Source organism: Dipodomys spectabilis, unplaced genomic scaffold (genome assembly GCF_019054845.1).
Source record: "Dipodomys spectabilis isolate Male_0828 unplaced genomic scaffold, ASM1905484v1 ptg000039l, whole genome shotgun sequence".
In the NCBI taxonomy this organism is placed as follows: Eukaryota; Metazoa; Chordata; class Mammalia; order Rodentia; family Heteromyidae; genus Dipodomys; species Dipodomys spectabilis.
The window spans coordinates 2,212,456-2,231,152 of NW_024870716.1; the positions used below are offsets into that span (position 1 = coordinate 2,212,456).

Sequence of the window (18,697 nt, forward strand, 5' to 3'; positions counted from 1 at the left end):
GAAATTTACAAGATATTGTAACTATTAAGTAGCACAGCCAAGATTCTAATCCAAGCATTGGGTCTTATCTACTGTACCAGGCTGTTCTAGAATCTTAAATTTGATCCATAATGGGATCAAGTATATAGAACGAAAGAATCTTACATTATGTTCAAGATGTTGATATTTTTTTTTCTGGGGCTCTTATTGTTGGTACTACTGGTCAGTTTATAAGGAAATTTCAGGAACTCATCACTTCCTGAGTAATAGTCTTTTGCCAAGAATGATAAGGAATATCTGTTTTGGTACTATGGGGGGGGTTTAGCACCTCAGATATTATAACATTGGTTCAAATAATAGGGGAGGCTCATCAAATCAAGGAGGAAAATGAAAATAAAGAATAAACAAAAATATCCATTAATAAGGTATTTTTGATCTTTAGTCATTTGCTATTTTTTTTTGCCGGCCACTGCTGGAGAGAAAGTTATTTTTAAGAGATTGAAGCTTGCTTGTTGTAAAGCAGGGAAAACCTTCTAGAGGGCAGGAGTGAGTAGGATATGAGCTGAGTTCTTGCACTTCACTGTGAATTCCACCTCAGTAAGAACCCTTAACAGAGGCAGTATTCATCAAAACATAGTATTTTCTATTCCATGAACCCATCACTGGATGTTTAGCAAGCAAAAACTTTGTAGAGAGTGCTTTTCTTCAGATTTCAGAATGTTAACCTTGAAAGTAGTGCTAATTCATGTTCGGTAATGATGAGAACAATTTTAAAAAGCACCATTTAAAAAGAATCATGCAGGGGCTGGGAAGGTGGCTCAGTGGTAGAGCACTTGCCTTGCATGCCTGAGGCCTTGGGTTCGATTCCTCAGCACCACATAAGCAAAAAGAAAAAAGAAGTGGCACTGTAGCTCAAGTGGTAGAGTGCTAGCCTTGAGCTGAAGAGCTGAGGGACAGAGCCCAGGCCCAGAGTTCAGGCCCCACAACCGGACCCCCCCCCCCAAAAAAAAAAAAGTTAAAAAAATAAAATAATAATAAAAAAAAAGAATCATGCAGCTGGGCATCAGTGGCTCGTACCTGTAATCCTAGCTACTCAGGAGGCTGAGATCTGAGGATCACAGTTCAAAGCCAGCCTTGGCAGGAAAGTCCATGAGACTCTTATCTCCAATAAAACCACTAGAAAACCAGAAGTGGCACTGTGGCTCAAGCAGTAGAGCGCTTGCCTTGAGCTGAAGAGCTAGGGATAGTGCCCAAGCCCAGAGTTCAAGCCCCTTGACTGACAAAAAAAAAAAGAATTATGCTTGTTAGGCTTTCAAAGTTATTGCCTTTGAGAAGTCAAGATTCTGATGAAATATTGCATAGCCTTAAATTTTGCTACATATTGGAAATATCATTCTGACTGATGGGACTAAAGAGCAATGGAAATGTTCTTTATCTTTTGATATTTCTAAAAGACAGTTGACTAACAGAACTAAGCATACTGTAGGATTGTAATGTGGAAGTAAAATACTTGAAATGCATAAAAAAGACAAAGAAAGCATTGCTAGTCATTGTAAAAGTACATAATTCTCTTTCTCAGTTGTGAATGCTGTCTTTTCTTTTTTTGAGGCCTGAACTCTGGGCCTAGGCACTGTCCCTCAGCTCTTCAGCTCAAGGCTAGCACTCTTCCACTTGAGCGTCAGCCCCACTTCCGGCTTTTTCTGCTTATGTGGTGCTGAGGAATCGAACCCAGGGCCTCACGCATGCAAGGCAAGCACTCTACCACTGAGCCACCTCCCCAGAGCCAAATTCTATCTTTTATAAGTAGTTTTATCCTCTTTTAAATTCTGTTCTTTCTTCAAATAGATATTACTACTTTTTTTTGTATATCCTGTCAATTTCATAGGCTATATTTAAATTTTAAGTAATACAGTAAACAGCAGCAACAACAAAACCCAACATAAAACTCAAAATGTTCAGTATCCAATCAAAAGTTATTAAGCACTGTATAGTTAACACATGTTAATAAAAACATTTTTAATGACTATACATATGAAGAGGAAGGAAAATTCACATTATGAGAAAAATCATACCACTTAAAAATACAAGTACATTAATCAAAACAAACCAAGCAACTCAATGGCAGCGACGGAGGGAGGGAGGGACGGAGGGAGGGATCGGGAAAGAGGGAACAGCTGACACTAAGCAAAAGGAAAGAAATTACATATCAGGGCTGGGAAGGTGGCTCAGTGGTAGAGCGCTTGCCTTGCATGCCTGAGGCCCTGGGATCAATTCCTCAGCACCACATAAGCAAAAAGAAAAAAGCCGGAAGTGGCGCTGTGGCTCAAGTGGTAGAGCGCTAACCTTGAGCTGAAGAGCTGAGGGACAGCGCCCAGGCCCAGAGTTTAGGCCCCACGACCGGACTCAAAAAAAAAAATTACATATCACTCGATGTGGAAGAAATAACTGTTCATAGAATTCACAAACTTTCTAGACCACAATAAAAACAATTTGTCGCATGAAGATTAGAATGTGTTGTGACTTTACCTAAGTATCACTATGTCACAATATTGTGAAATTTGTGAAATTTATCACAAAAAAATTGCTACTAAAAAAAAACCCACAAGTATCTGGGTTCCAGTGGCTTAAGCCTATAATCCTAGCTACTCAGAAGGATCTACTCTGAGGATCGAGGTTCAAAGCCCGGGCAGGAAGGTCCCTGAGACTCTTATCTCCAATAAACCACCAGAAAACGGGAAGTGACACACAGTGGCTCAAGTGGTAGAGCATTATCCTTGAGCTGAAAAGCTGAGGGACAGCATTCAGGCCCAGAGTTCAAGCCCCATGACTGCCAAAAAAAAAAATACCCACAAGTAAAATGATAAATTAAGCAGGCAAGATGTTAAAATCATTATTAAAATATACATTTGTTCAGGAAAAATGAATCAAAAATAATATGTACTTAGGATGATATAAATAGATACTTTGGAAGAAAAACAGTTGTGAACACAAAGATAAAGCAATTGAAACTTTTCAAATAAAAACACAGAAAAGTGACTGAGGAAAGGACCATCAGTGAGCTCTGAAACAGCACCAGGCAGTCTAAGCAAGACGAGGGAAGCAGAGCATAGGCAATTAAAAAAAAAACTTTTTTAAAAACAATGGCAGAAGATAGCTTAAGTTGGAAAGCTGTAAACTACAGATCCACGAAATTTAGTATATTCTAATGGAAGAAACACCATACTAAAATGTATAGGAGTCATACTGCTGAAAAACAGTTGTAAAGGGAAAACTAGTAACTATAGCCAGAGGTAAAAGGATATATTAGGCTTGCTAGGAGAATGATAACAATAATAGCTTGTTAGAAACTATATAGGCCAGAAGATAGTGTAACTACATCTTTAAAGTAATAAAGAAGAGAAAAGATTTGTCAACATAGATTCTATACCCAGCAATTTGTTTCAGAAATAGCCTTATTCTTTCAGATAAACAGTGCTTATAAGGTTCATCATCAGGAGACCTATACTGTCAGAAATATAACAAATTCTACATACATACTTTCCAGGAAAGTATCATGGAAATATCAATCTATTCTGGGACTGAAGAGCAATGGAAATTTTGATATTTCTAAAAGACAGTTGACTAACACAGCACTAACATACTGTAGGAGTGTAACATGTAGAAGTAAAATACTTAAAATGCATAAAAAATATGCAAAGAAAGCATTACTACTACTTTATTCCATTCTATATGAAGTGGTTTAATGTTAAATGAGATAATTGACTGTTAGTTTGAAAGCATAATGTGAATCCTGGAATAACCACTAAAAATAAGTTTGAAGCTAGTAGAGATAAAATGATATTCTTAAAAATCCAAAACAAGGAAGGAAAAGAAAAAAAGATAACAAATCAGATGAGACAGTATTCTTTTTTTTTTTATTGTGAAAATATCGTATAGATGGGTTACAATTACGTGGGCAAGATAATGAGTACATTTCTTATTCTTTTTTTTTTTTTTTTTTTTTGGGTCCGGTCATGGGGCCTGAACTCTGGGCCTGGGCGCTGTCCCTCAGCTCTTCAGCTCAAGGCTAGCGCTCCACCACTGGAGCCACAGTGCCACTTCTGGCTTTTTTTTCTTTTTGCTTATGTGGTGCTGAGGAATCAAACCCAGGGCCTCAGGCATGCAAGGCAAGTGCTTTACCACTGAGCCACCTTCCCAGCCCCATAATGAGTACATTTCTTATCAAGCATTGTTGCCTCTTCCTTTGTTTCCCCTTCGACAAATGTTCTTAAGAATAGCCAATATATGAAAAATGTTCAAAATCCTTAACCATCAGAGAAATGCAAGTCCAAACTACATTGAGATTCCACCTTACCCCAGTCAACCTGGTTGTCCTGAAGAAAACAAATAACTTAGCCATAAAGAAGAATGGATTATATTATTTGCAGGAAAATGGATAGAACTGGAGAATATGCTAAGTGAAATTAGCCAGTCCCATAAAGACAAGTATCACGTGTTATCTTTCTTTTGTGGAAGCTAGGGGAAAGAAATAAAGGTCATGAAAGTAAAATGGGTAACTGCTAGGAAGGTGGAAAGGAAAAGAGGAGGAGGAATGTAGGTGTAAGGAAGTAAGGAAGGGCAAGCAGCTCACACCTATAATCCTAGGTACTTAGGAGGCTGAGATCTGAGGATTGCAGTTCAAAGACAGGAAAGTCTGTGAGACTCATTTTCACTAATCATAAAAAAAAAAGCCGAATTGGCACTGTGTCTCAAGTGGTAGAGTGCTAGCCTTGAGCAAAAGGAGCTCAGGGACAATACCCAGGCCCAGAGTTCAAGCCACAGAACAGGTTGAGGGGCGTGGAGTAAGAGAGAGGGCAAATATAATCCAATTGCAGTATATATATGTATGGAAATAGCACAATGAAATAGCACAATGAAACCTCTTTGTACAATTAATATCATCCTATTCAAAACAAAACCAAGCCTAGGTGTGGTGACTCATGCCTATAATCCCAACTACATTGGAAATGTAGATAAAGATATCAGTTTGAGGTCAGTGAGCAAAAAGTTTGTGAGACCCCCATCTCAACCAGTAGCTGGTTATGGTGATATGCATCTGTCATTACACTTACATGGGAATGTAAATAGTATCTTAGTCTAGGCCAGGCAGGCCATAAATGTGAGACTATCCTAAAAATAAAGCCAAAAGAGTTAGGGTGATGGATCATCTGATAGAGTGCCTACCTAGCAAGTGTGAGTTCAACCCACAGTATCACAAAAAAGACGTAATATTAAAAATAAAAATTACTAAGAGGGCTGGGAAGGTGACTCAGTGGTAGAGCGCTTGCCTTGCATGCATGAGGCCCTGGGTTTGATTCCTCAGCACCACATAAGCAGAAAAAACAAAAGCCGGAAGTGGTGCTGTGATTCAAGTGGTAGAGCACTAGCCTTGAGCTGAAGAGCTGAGGGACAGCGCCCAGGCCCAGAGTTCAGGCCCCATGACTGGACCCCCCCCAAAAAAAAAATTACTAAGAATAAAACAAATCAAAATAATTGAATATGTTTTTCATTCCCTTATGAAAAGTTTTTAAAATTCATAGAAATGAGGAGTTGATATTGGTCTCAGCTTAATAACTATATCCAAGATGTAATTAAATCTGAGTACTGCTCAGGTGAAAGAGGAAACAGCTCATAAAATATTAATTCTTAACTAGACAACCTAATATTGGAAACAGATCCTCATTAAGGAATGAAAATCAATTGCAAAAAGCAGCAAATAAAGCAAAATGAGATAAACTAATCAAGTAAATGTGTGATCTCCCATGTTACACACTCTTGAGTGAAAAGTGACTCATTGACTTCCTCATAGTTAATTTACTTCTTTGAAGTGTGTGTGTGTGTTGTGTGCGTGTGCGCGTGCTTGTGCATGTATGTGCATCCCAGTGCTGGGGTTTGAACCTCAGGGTCTGGGTGCTGTCCTTGGGCTTTTTAGGCTAATGCTCTACCAATTAAGGCACAATTCCACTTACTGCTTTTTTGATTGTTATTGGAATTTAAGTCTCACAGACCTTCCTACCATTGCTGGCTTTGAACTGTGACCCTCAGATCTTTGCCTCCTTAATAGCTAGGATTATAGGCATGAGCCACCAGTGCCTGGCTAGAGTGTTTCTTAATAGAACTAGCCCAGGTAAATCAGGGATTTATGTTATTAATTATTCCCTATAAATGCTTCCATAAAAGTAATGCATGCTTTTCTCTTAAACTCTAGAAGTAATTCTAACAATTTGTTGCTTGAATTTGCATTTGAGAAAAATCTATTTTATAGTGAAGTTGGCCTTCTTTGTTTTCATAATATTGTTCATCCAGATTTTAGGATTAAGTGACCTTCTAAACCATAATAATAAGGAGTTACTGTTTGGTTATTCTTTTGGGTTTAGTGGTTACCAAAAATAAATTTAATTTCAAGATTAGAGTGGAAGCCAGGCCCCAGTGGTTCATGCCTGTAATCCTGCCTAACTCAGGAGACTGAGATCTGAGGACCATGGTTCAAAGACAGCCTGGGCAGGAAAGTTTGTGATAGTATTATCTCCAATTAACCACCAAAAATTTAGAAGTAGAGCTGTGGCTCAGGTAGTAGAGTCACTAGAAAAAGCTAAGAAAAAAGCTAAGGCCCTGAGATCAAATCCCAGGACACATGTATGCACGCATGCATGTACGTACACCCGCGCCCTCCCCCCCACACCAAACAATGAAAATGGAAAGATTAAGATAAATTTAATTTAAAAATCAGAATGGAAAGGTCAAGAAATGGAAAAGGAAAAGGCTTTTGTTCTCCTGAGAATTGTGAATTGTCTTGGTCCCTGCTCAGGAAAACTGTCATGCTCAGGACTTTCAGAACAGCTTTTTTTTTTTTTTTTTCTTAAACTAAATAAAGAGGTCCAAAATAAGCATGATAAGGTTAAATAGCAAGTCTTTATTGCTAGGAAATGGTTTACTTCCAGATGCATAAGAACACAAGTTTGGCTGGTTTGCTGAGCAAGAAAGAAGATACAGTTATCAGTAGTCATTTATGTCATTGTGGTAGCACAAAAGGATTGAATCCTTAGTTTAAGAACGTTGTAGGTTTTCCTTTAAAAAGAACAGCCTTTTTTTCAGCTTCAGCTGGGCAACTCTTCAAATAAGATAAAAAAAGAACAAAGACACTAAAAACAAACCTCCCGCCCTCAAACAGGACTGCATAGACAAGTAGACTCTCTTGGCCAAGACTGTGAAGAGAGCAGAAAAAGCAGCTTCTTAGGCAGTAGGAACCATAAAGGCAAAACAGGCAAGTGTGTGTCCCAGAAAGGTTGACAAGTATACTACAACCTTGACAGTAGTCTTCAGATGATGGTGAGGTGGTGAAACAAACAGGTCTACTTTTAGTTCTCTTCAATTTATGATCTCTTGGAGCTAAGAAAATCTTGTGTTCGGAAAGGACTGTTGCCAGTGGGGGAGGGGAGACATTTTGTCTTCACAAAATAGAAGCAAATGTGGTGGCCATCACTGCTTCTCTTTCATCTTGAACACTGTGATCCCTTCTCTCATTTCCTTTTCCTTCATCCTCAGCCCTCCACTGTGAAATGACATGTAGGATTCTTTTTGTTCTCTGACTCTAGCTTATTTTGGGTGTGACTGATTCTTGGCTGAACTATGGCAGTTTTTCTCATTTGGACAGAATAATGGCTAATTATTGAGGCCACCACACTCTCCTACTTGGATATTGGGGAATTGGAAAATAACTCTAGAGTTAATTAACTAGTTGACTTTGGAGGAAGCCATTTCCCTCCCCATAGAGAAACCGTGATTTGAGGGAGGGCCAGAGCAATGGAAGAGGGAATCTCAAAGGAAACAGATTCTGTAATAACCAATCACTAGGTCTCTGTTCTTCTTATATTAGTCTTTAGCTTTGTAGTTGACTCTCTAAAGGTAGGGGCAAGATCTCAGTGTGTATAAGTCTAGAGAAATTTTTTTCAGTTTCTGGAAGTCTCTCCTGAAAAATGAGATAGTTATGTAATATTACACTCATTTACATCACCTTTTATTTTCAACTTAAAGTATTACCAGAAATAATAACCTTTCTGATAGGTACCTGAAGAAGAAAAATATCTGCTCAGCATTGATGTGCTTGATGGCTTTTTATCTCTGTACCTAATTTCTTTTCTTTCCTGTTTGTCCTTTTTTGCCCATTAAAATATATAACTTATGTGGCCTACCTCGCTGTCTTACATATTGACAAGTCATCTACCTGTTCACTTTACTCCTTGCATTGAGAGGATAGCCTCATTACATGACTAATATTGTGGGACAGGTAGAAGGCCAGAGTAATTATTATTATCTTCAAATTGTTGTCTAAAGGGGTTTCAGTTCAAATGTGTCCATTTATATGTACAAAACTTCTTGATTGGGTGTTACCCCTTCCATCTTCCTCCCTCCTATCTGTCCCAGCCCTACTCACCTACTTGTCTTTTTTTTGGTTGTGGGCCTTGATGCCTGGGCCTAGGCACTGTTCCCTCAACTCTTCAGCTCAAGGCAAGCACCCTACTGCTTGAGCCACAGCACCACTTCCAGTTTTCTAGTGGTTTATTGGAGATAAGAGTCTCACAGACTTTCTTGCCTGGGCTGGCTTTGAACCTTGATCCTCAGATCTCAGCTTCCTGAGTAGCTAGGATTACAGGCATGAGTCACCGTCGCCTGGCTCATCTTTTTAGTTCAGTTTTCATATATGTACATTGACATTATGACTATATTCACCCACCCTTCCTTTCTGTCTCCATCTGCTCCACCTCCTTTTAACTGCCCTCCTGACAAGACCTGTTTCAGCTATCTGGTATTCATCTTGTTAAACTTTTCATTGTTAGAAGGAGTTACACAATGGAAACCCACCCTTTCAGTCCATTTGTGTATACGTGTATATGGCCCTATGTTTGTTTTCATGTACGTTTATATTTCAAGCCTAATTTCTACATAGGAGAGAACATGTGCCCTTTGTCTCTTTGAGCCAGACTTACTTAATAAAATTTTTTCTAGGTCCATACACTTCCTTGCAAATTATATAATATAATGCTTCCTGATGGATGAGTAAAATTCCATTGTACATATATACCACATTTTATTGATCCAGTTACTTCGATCGTGAAGGCTCTGTACTGTCTCCTAAACTTTTCTGTTGTGAATGGTGCTGCAGTGAACATGGGTGTGTAGGTACATTTATTGTGTCCTAATTTACACTCTTTTGTATAAATGCCCAAAGTGGTATTGCTGGATCTATTTTAGTTTTTTGAGGAATTTCCATACTGCAGAGGAATCTTATCTGTTCCTTTTGGCTCATTTTCTCTCACTAGAGGATATAGTTTTATGTCCTAGAAATCTGTGTTCCTGGGCAGATTCACCTCCATTAGTAGCTATTTTCACCAAACTAGTTGCAATCTTAAGCACCGTTAGCTTTGGTCAAAGTTAAACTGAAAACCTAGATTTGAAAAGTTTGCTATTCTAATTGTGCTTTCATAGATTTTCCTTATTTAAAATAATTATGCACCAGTTAGCTATTGGCCATCACACACAAGCCATAGAATTAATTACAGCCTGAGTCCTCTGGGTCCTGCAGGGCCTACTGCTCAAACATCAGAGCTGCAGACAGAACAGTATCTGTCTTCAGAGCTAGCCTCTCCTGAGAGCTCTGCCTCATGGTGAGCGCGGTTTCCCTCCAGCTACCTAGGCATCTTCATCTATGGGCCCTTTCTCTAGTCTAGACCATGCCTCCAGTGTGTTCCTGGCGGTGTTCCCTGCTGCCTACCCAGTATGTAGCTGCCTACTGTTGGGCAGTAGCTCACTGCTTTGGCATCCTGGTGTGTAAATATTTGTCAAAGGACAGGGGCATTTTCCCATTCCTCAAAAAGCATTCTGAAAAATGTGCCTGTTTTCTTAGTCATATTTCCAAGCTGTGGCTCAGTTAGACCATTCATTCCTTGGAGTTGACAGACTCTAGCCTGGCTTCCACTGGCCACATAAAGTAAGTATGCAGTAACTTCTGGCACAATAACTTTCAGATGTTGGTACTAAGAAGTCCTGGACTTAGAGGAACAGAGACAACATAGTTACTATTAGAGAAAACATTGTTTGGTTAACAGAAAAAAATTATCCAACTTATCTGTTAAGCATTATCTTTCTCTCACACTTGTTATTAAAGTTAAGCTTTTAGATTCTGAGGGAGAACTTTATTCTTCATGTTTGTAGCTTTACTTTTAGGTCTCTTGTAATCAGAGGGTTTTTGTTTGTTTGTTTTTTGCCGGTAGGGGGCTTGAACTCAGGGTGTAGGGATTGTCCCTGAGCTCTTTTGCTCAAGGCCAACACTCTACCACTCTGAGCCACTGCTCCACTTCTAGTTTTTGAATAGTTAATTGGAGATAAGAGTCTCACAGGGTCTTTTCTGCCCCAAATGGTTTTGAGCCACAGTCCTCAGATCTCAGCCTCCTGAGTAGCTAGGATTACAGGCATGAGCCACCTGCAATGGCATAATCCGGGTTTTTGTTCTACATCCAAGTCTGCATCTACAGAGGTGAAATTGCTGAGCTGTTGTCAGTATGGAGTACAATTGATGAAATGTTGATTCTGTCAACTCTACCTAAGACTAAGTCTCTGTAGTATGGCTAATGAGGCTGAGAAGGCAGTCATTAATTGTGGAACAGAATATTCTCTTTGTTCAAAACCAAGTAATCCTTACCTAAGGTTTGGTTAATACTGGAATTGAATGGAGTTAAGGAACCGATTGCTCACATAGTCCCACTAGATTAAAGTAACTGCTAATGTGCCTTATTAATTGTTGGTATTCCTTGCTTCCTTTTTCTCTTAAGCCTCACTTTCTAGCACCTCTTCCTTCTTATTCTCTAGTCCTTTTTTTTTTTGGTCATAGGGCTTGAACTCTGGGCCTGCACGCTGTCCCCAAGCTCTTCAGTTCAACTAGTGCTATACCACTTGAGCCATAGCTCCACTTCTGGTTTTCTGGTGGATAATTGGAGACCAGAGTTTCACAGACTTTCCTGCTGGGGCTGGCTTTGAGCTGTAATCCTCAGATCTCAGCCTCTTGAGTAGCTAGGATTACAGGCGTGAGCCACCAGCACCCAGTTTTCTCTAGTCTTTTGATTTAACACTCTTAAGTCTGGTAAACATAGACCTATTTGTATTGTCAAGTCTATAATATAGTTATCATCTTTACCTGTTTTGACTATTACTGCCTCAACCCTTTCCCTACCAGAAGTTGATATAGGTACATGAGGCTATCAGATGTTGAGATCTTCATAGAATTGATTTGGAAACAGTAACATAATTCTATTCATTACAGCAACTGCTTTGTTCCTCTATAATACATTATTTTGAGTGTTCTAATATGTAATTTCTTCCTACAGATCATCAATTTCTATATGAACATGCTAATGGAACGAAGTAAAGAGAAGGGATTGCCAAGTGTGCATGCATTTAACACATTTTTCTTCACTAAGTTAAAAACAGCTGGTTATCAGGCAGTGAAACGTTGGACAAAGAAAGTGGATGTATTTTCTGTTGACATTCTTCTAGTGCCCATTCACTTGGGTGTGCACTGGTGTCTAGCTGTGAGTACCTCCTTTATTTCTGATAAAATTTTTAAAGATTTTTTTATTAGCTAATATTAGTTGTATAGAGTAAGTTTCATTGAGACATTTCTACTTCTACATACTGTGTAATCACATAAACTTACCTCTTCTACCTCTGCCCTCCTTCTCCATCCCCTTAAAACAATTTCAACAGATTTCATTTTTCCATTTCACACATTACTGTTAAAATAGAAGAGAAATTACATAACTATAGAAGACAAAGATTTATGAGTATCATTTGTACATCTTCACTTGATGGAGAGAGAGAGAGTAGTGTTAAGTAGTAGTAGGTTGGCTAAAAATCAGATAGATCAATGAACTTCCTGTCTAGAGAGGGAGACACTTTGACTTTGAAGAAAGTTGTGGAATTTCCTTTTCTGGAAATATTTAAACGGGAGTTACAAGTTATCTAACCAGTCTCAAGGCAAGGAATGGGGAGGAAAAGTGGCTTCTTAATGATGTTGCCAACTTAAGATTCTGTGACTGTTTTTTCTGTCTACTCATAAATTGCCTTGTATATGTGGTGATTTGAATTTTTTTTAATGTCTTAGAATATGGATACATCAGTGTGTTAATAAATTTGCTTTACATTCTGTTTTGAATTACAGTTACCTTGCTCATGTAACTGGAACCCCTTTTGTACAGTATTTTCACTATTAAAAAACTTAATTAAAAAAGGCATAAATCCAAAAAGTAATTCTCAAAGAAGCAAAACTTAAATCAAGGCCAAGAAATAAAAGGGGACTTAGGGAGGCAGAAAGGGAAAAAAAGTGGGAGAGGGGAGAAGGAAGAGTAATGATACATTATGCACATGTATAGAAATGTCATGATGAAATCCTTTACTATGTGTCCTTTAATAAAGGCCATTAAAAAAGATAAAATAGAAAAAAATAGAAAACCCAGGATCTTTGTACCATCTTTCTGAAATTGTAGAAATGATCTAAGGTACTCAACATTCTCTGTAGTAAATGCTGTTTCTACTGTTGCCCACCCAGCAGAGGGAGAAACTGAGCAGTTGAAAAAGATTTCAGGCCAGTAATGACTCACCAATTGATCAGCCCTCAGCATAATTTTCTGTAAATAATCCCTTCATTCTCCTTGTTTCTGCAGAATGTAATAATATATAATATACAAAGTACCCATCAGTCTTATCACAGTTTTCTTTGTTTCTTTCTCTCTCTCTCTCTCTCTCTCTCTCTCTTTCCCTCTCTTTCTTATTTTTTTTTTTTTGCTGGTCCCAGGGCTTGAATTTAGGACCTGGGCCCTGTCCCTGAGCCTCTTTGTACTTAAGGCTAGTACTCTACCACTTGAGCCACAGCACCACTTCTGACTTTTTTTTTTTTTTTGAGTAGTTTATTAGAGATAAGAGTCTCATGGATTTCCTGCCCAAGCTGGCTTTGATCAGCAGTCCTCAGATCTCAGCCTTCCGCGTAGCTAGGATTGCAGATGTGAGCCACAAGCATGTGGTTCCTCTCACAGTTTCTCAGGAAGTCCAGGAAAAGGTTCCAGGAGCTTGAGAAGTTAAAAACTACAAGGCCAATTTTCTTTATTTTTATTTCTATTTTTAATTTTACCTTATTTTTGTATGTGCTTAAACTCAGCCAGGGGGCTGTCCCTGTGCTTTTGTGCTCAGGGTTACCTCTACCACTTGAGACGCAGCTTCATTTCTAGTGGATTAATTGGAAATAAGAGTCTCATGGATTTTTTTTTTTGCCTGGGCTGGCTTTGAATTGCAATCCTCAGATCTCAACTTCCTGAGTAGCTAGGGTTACAGGCATGAGCTACCAGAAACCAGACAAATTTTTTCACTTTATAAACACAGATTCTTTTTTTTTTCCTTATCACTAGGTTGTGGACTTTAGAAAGAAGAGCATTACCTATTATGATTCTATGGGTGGAATAAACAATGAAGCCTGCAAGATTCTCTTGTAAGTGGAGGATTGTGGCAGAACTGAGTTTGGTGTTGGGTATGGGATCTGTTGTTAAATTCTGTTTGATACCTATAGAACAGAGGTTAACAAAACCATCTTATTGAATAAAAATGAACATTGTAAATCTAAATAAGGAATAATAATGATACAGTATAAAGAATATGCCTTATAGGTTGCAGTTACTGACCCATATACTGAAAGTACAGAACATAGAGATAGGATCACTAGTTAGAAATCATTTCATTCAACCTCAAATGTTTTCAAAACACCATTTTTTCATTTTATCATTTTGATGACCAGGAGGAGGTAGGCTTCAGAATGGTGATTCTAGTAGTTTGCACTCAAAAGAGTGCTCTAGATGAAGCTTGTACTCATTACATTATTGATTCCGACTGAATTTTCACACAGGAGAACCAAGCCTACCTAGTGGTAAATGCACATCTCAGTACTGCTAGGGAATCACTTGTACCAATTAGGTTGAATTCTAAAGAACTATATATAGCAAGAGAAGAATAAAAAATTGTTTCTCAGAAAGAAGGTCAAAGTGGTCTGTGTATCAGAGGCAGAGATCATGTCCCTTGTGGGGTAACAGAGTGGCTTCATTGTGAGAGTCTTGAGAGACCTACAGGCCCAAGTGAAGCTTAGCAGTGTAATCATTTCCTGCCCAGCAATATGTATTTTCTCAGAACAGCAGCTGATTGCCTGCCCCATTCTTAGGCTGGCAGCTGTCATCTGAATTCCTCACAGTTCATTTCATTCTCTTCTAATACCTTTAGGCAATATTTAAAACAAGAAAGTATTGACAAGAAGAGAAAAGAGTTTGACACCAATGGCTGGCAGCTCTTCAGCAAGAAAAGCCAGGTACCTTTCATGGAAATGTGTTAGAAGTCCTAAGAGAAGGCCATGTGGGGAGGAAAGTATCCCCAAGGATCTTCTGTCTTACTGCTAGCCTGACTTCAGTGGCTAACCACTTTGTTTGGCTCAGTGAGAAAGATTGATTTATCTGTTTGTGGGAAAATTCATAATGGGTTTCTTACATAGAACTAAGTTCTCTAGGTGCCCAGCTATTTTGCTGTTTTTTTATTCTAGTAGGAAACACATTGATGATTTGAGCTGTCTTCTCCCTTAGGGGAAGGTACAGTTTTTATATATCTTTGTGCATGAAAATGAGATATACTCCAGTAAGATTAATACAAAATGTATAGACCTGATTGAAAGTGTGTGTGTGTGTGTGTGTGTATTCCTTTTAACTTCTATTGTCCTGAGTTAAGGACCAGGGTAACACTTGAAACATTTGGGTAAACATGTAAGATTTATGTCCTTTAGTTCTTTTTAATCTAAGAAGGAAAGAAGCTTGCAAAATGCCACCTTATTGTTGCTGTTCTTTCAGGAAATTCCCCAGCAGATGAATGGAAGTGACTGTGGAATGTTCGCCTGCAAATATGCCGACTGTATTACCAAAGACAGACCAATCAACTTCACACAGGTAAGCTGAGCCTTCAGGAGGGGCCCCTGGGACCACCTGGTCTCTAGCCTGTCCATAGTTGCCATTCTCTGCTATGGAGTCCGCCCTAACAATTACCATCTTTTAGATTATGTCTCAATGCTGATGGTTACTATGTATGACATGTCATAGAAGAAGAAAAATAGTAATAGGCCACATCCTGGCTTACTATATCACATAAGATAGTAAAGGAATCTTGATTAAAAGCAGAGCCTTATTCTTGTCCATCTTCTCTACCTTCCTCAAATCTCATACAAGACTGAAAATAAGACCATAGTTAAATTTTCTCCTATTCCCATGAACTTGATTTAAGATTCAGGTTTGGAATAGGCGCTGCCTTGATTTCCTAGTGTTGTTAATGCTGCCTCTCTCTTGATGCAGTGGTCAGTCTTGTCTCAGTGATTGGTCTTGATGATTGATCATTTCTGTACACATTATCCTTCAGAGGTTAAAGTGAATTGAGACTACAGGTACAGTTTACTTTGATGTGTTTCCCCTTGACTCTCTACTTCTGTTTGAATAAATGGCCTTCCCAGAATTTTTCTAGCCCTTTGTCTAGACAAGACTGATCTGGCTCTTGAAATTCTTTTAGTTACTCTTCTAAAATAAGTTGTTCATTTTCAGGCTTCATTCTCATATCCTTTTAAAACATCAACATAGGCTGGGCACTGATGGCTCACACCTGTAATTAAGGAGGTTGAGATCTGAGGCAGCTCAGAGGGGAAAATCTGTGAGACTCTAACTTTATCCGAAAGTGTAGCTGTAGCTCAAGTGGTGGAGTGCTACCCTTAAGCAAAAGAAACTCAGGGACAGCACCCAGGCCTTAAGTTCAAATCCTAGGACTGGTACCAAACCCCCCCCCCCCCAAAACCAAAAAAATCCCCCCAAACCCAAAGAACAACAGCAAAAAAAACAAACAAAAAAAAAAACCCAGCCGGGCGCTGGTGGCTCATGCCTGTAATCCTGGCTACTCAGGAAGCTGAGATCTGAGGATGAGGTTCAAAGCCAGCCCAGGCAGGAAAGTCAGTGAGACTCTTATCTCCAATTAACCACAAGAAAACTGGAAGTGGCACTGTGGCTTAAGTGTTAGAGCACTTGCCTTGAGCTGAAGAGCTCAAGGACAGCGCCCAGGCCCAGAGTTCAAGCCCCATGACTGACCCCCATCCCCACCCCACCCCCCAAAAAGCAGGCATGGTACTACACACTTGTAATCTGAACAGGAGACAGAGGAAGGAGGATTGAAGGTCAAGGGCAACCAGGTAAAAAATTTAGTGAGACCCTACCTCAAAACAAGCTGTGGTATACCCCTCTAACCCCAGCTACGCAGGAGGTAGAAGAGGATTGGGGTCAGAAACCAGTCCAAGCCAAGTTATTCAAGATCTTATCTGAAAAACAAAGCAAAAGGACTGGGTATGTGGCTCAAGTGGTAGAGTACTTGCCTAAAGTGTGAGATCCTGAGTTCAGTCCCTAGTAATGAAGAACAGAGGGGGGGGGAGGGAGGGAGGAAGGGGGAGAGAGGGAGGGAGAGAGAGATGGAGAGAGAGAGGGAGAGAAAGTTCGGCATAGAATGATCAAACACCATTCTCATAATTCTTAGAGACATTTGGGCAAGTCTAGGGATTCTTGTAACTTCCAAGGCAAAAACAATGGATAATAGCAGTAGAAGAAAGCAATTGAAAGAATTATGTAATCAAGAATTAACAAATCACAAGACTAGAAACATTCCTGAGATTGTTAGATGAGAGCCTTGAAAGAAAAAGAATGTTGGACCTAGATAAATGACAATTAAGGATGTCTCTACGTTCCGACAGCAACACATGCCATACTTCCGGAAGCGGATGGTCTGGGAGATCCTGCACCGAAAGCTCTTGTGAAGACTGTCTCAGTGAGCAGACATTGACTTGATGGGGGACCAGCCCTTTGTTGTCTACAGCCAGAGACCTTGGAAACAGCTGCTCCCAACCCTCTGTTCTTGAAAAGCCCATGATCCTGGACCAGGCCCAGGCGAGATGCATTCACAAGCACATCTGCCTTTCCTTTTGTATCTCAGATACTATTTTTGCAAAGAAACTTTGGTGCTGTGAAAGGGTTGAGGGACATCCCTAAGCTGAAGAGAGAGACAGCTTTTTACTTCTTCAGTTCTGCCATCTTGTTTTCAAAGGGCTCCAGCCTCACTGAGTCCCTAATTGGGGGACAGAAAAGCTTGGAACAAATCTTGGTTTCATATCAACACTAGTTGCTAGGCCTTACTAAGAAGTAGGAAAAGGTGTGAACAACAGTTAGGGACAAAAACCTACCAGCATATTCATACACGTATACATTCATGGTGATCAACACGTGCAGTCAGGAGTGTGACAGTAAACTGGACTTTGGGGCACATGTGTGAGTCCCTTCCTCTAGGACCTTTCTTATTTATATGCCCCTTTGTAAAACCTGCTTTTTTTTATAAGGTCTTTTTATCATGGTTAGCTTCAGCCCATCTTGAGGTGTAGCACAGGAGCCCTGGACAGACCCCAGAGTAGCAAGCAGTCCCTTCCTTAAGTGTGGGAGTTAGTGTATGCTCACAGCCTGCCACAGGGAAGACCCACCCAGGGAGTAGTCAGCATCAGCAAAGCAACAAAACTCCACTTTTACTGTTGCCTACTTCTGACCAAGAAGAAGGGCCTCAGTATTGAGTATAAAATTTCAACATTGGCTGAATGCAGGTCTAGTTGGTTTGTGGCTAGTTTAAAATACGTTTCTAACCACAGAAAATCTAAGATATAGATATATATATATATTTCACAGGGATATGGTTTTAAAAAAACTGAATGTGTTCACCATTTAGCCTGTACATTTATTTTTCATTTTTCCAAATTCTAGCATAGAGGTCCCAGCCCTATGTGTAGGGTGTTTGTGGAATTCCTAACAGAATATTTTGAGGCCTGGATAAGCTTTGGTTTAGGGGTAAAAGTTATCAAGGGAGATGCAAATTTCAGCTGAAAAACAGTTGGAGTTGGGACTGATCAACTTGAGATTTAAAACTGCAGTTCCCTTTGTTCTTCTACCATCTCTCCCACCCTCTGAGAGCTCCTAAGGTTTAGATAGTGAAATGATCCAATGCCAGTGTCATTTTGTACTTAAGTTCCAAAATAGGAACATTTTATACTTTTTTCTGTATTGTAATGGGTAGTTTTGTATGAATCTTTTCTCCTCTCGCCTTGTTACCCCATCCTTTTCAGCATTGTGCTTTCTCCTTGGGCTTATTTGAAAATTCTACTCTGTTTTATACCAAGCTTGTTTAGTACATTTTTCTATGTTTTACCACAAGTTACAATTTGAAAAGAAAACTATTTTTTTTAACTATTCCATTGTTAACTGAATGTTACTGTTTCCACTCTAGCAACCAGTTGTCCTGCCTTTTTCATAACTGCCTGCTTTGTGGGGGAAGACCACCGTGTGTGTGTGTGTGTGTGTGTGTGTGTGTGTGTGTGTGTGTGTGTGTGTGTGTGTGTGTGTGTGTGTGTGTGTGTGTGCTTATGCATGCTCGTGTGTAATGTGTGTGCTCCCGTGCATGTGTGTGAGTATTGTTTCCTTCCTCCTTTCCCTCTCCTCACTCCCTTAACTCTTCTCTCTCTCTGGCTCTCCCTCTCCCTCTC

General features: G+C 39.5%; 1 protein-coding gene across 3 annotated transcripts in view; it reads left to right on the plus strand.

Moving 5' to 3' along the window:
* Senp1 (SUMO specific peptidase 1) overlaps nt 1-18,404 on the plus strand; it is a 58,236-nt gene extending 39,832 nt beyond the window's left edge. For all 3 annotated transcript variants that reach the window (XM_042677451.1, XM_042677449.1, XM_042677450.1), the window contains 5 exons: nt 11,400-11,603; nt 13,473-13,552; nt 14,332-14,416; nt 14,946-15,041; nt 16,871-18,404. In XM_042677451.1, the coding sequence (XP_042533385.1) occupies nt 11,400-11,603; nt 13,473-13,552; nt 14,332-14,416; nt 14,946-15,041; nt 16,871-16,933 (528 nt within the window). In that variant the 3' untranslated portion in view covers nt 16,934-18,404. The remainder of the gene's footprint in view (nt 1-11,399; nt 11,604-13,472; nt 13,553-14,331; nt 14,417-14,945; nt 15,042-16,870) is intronic.
* Nucleotides 18,405-18,697: the final 293 nt, after the last annotated feature.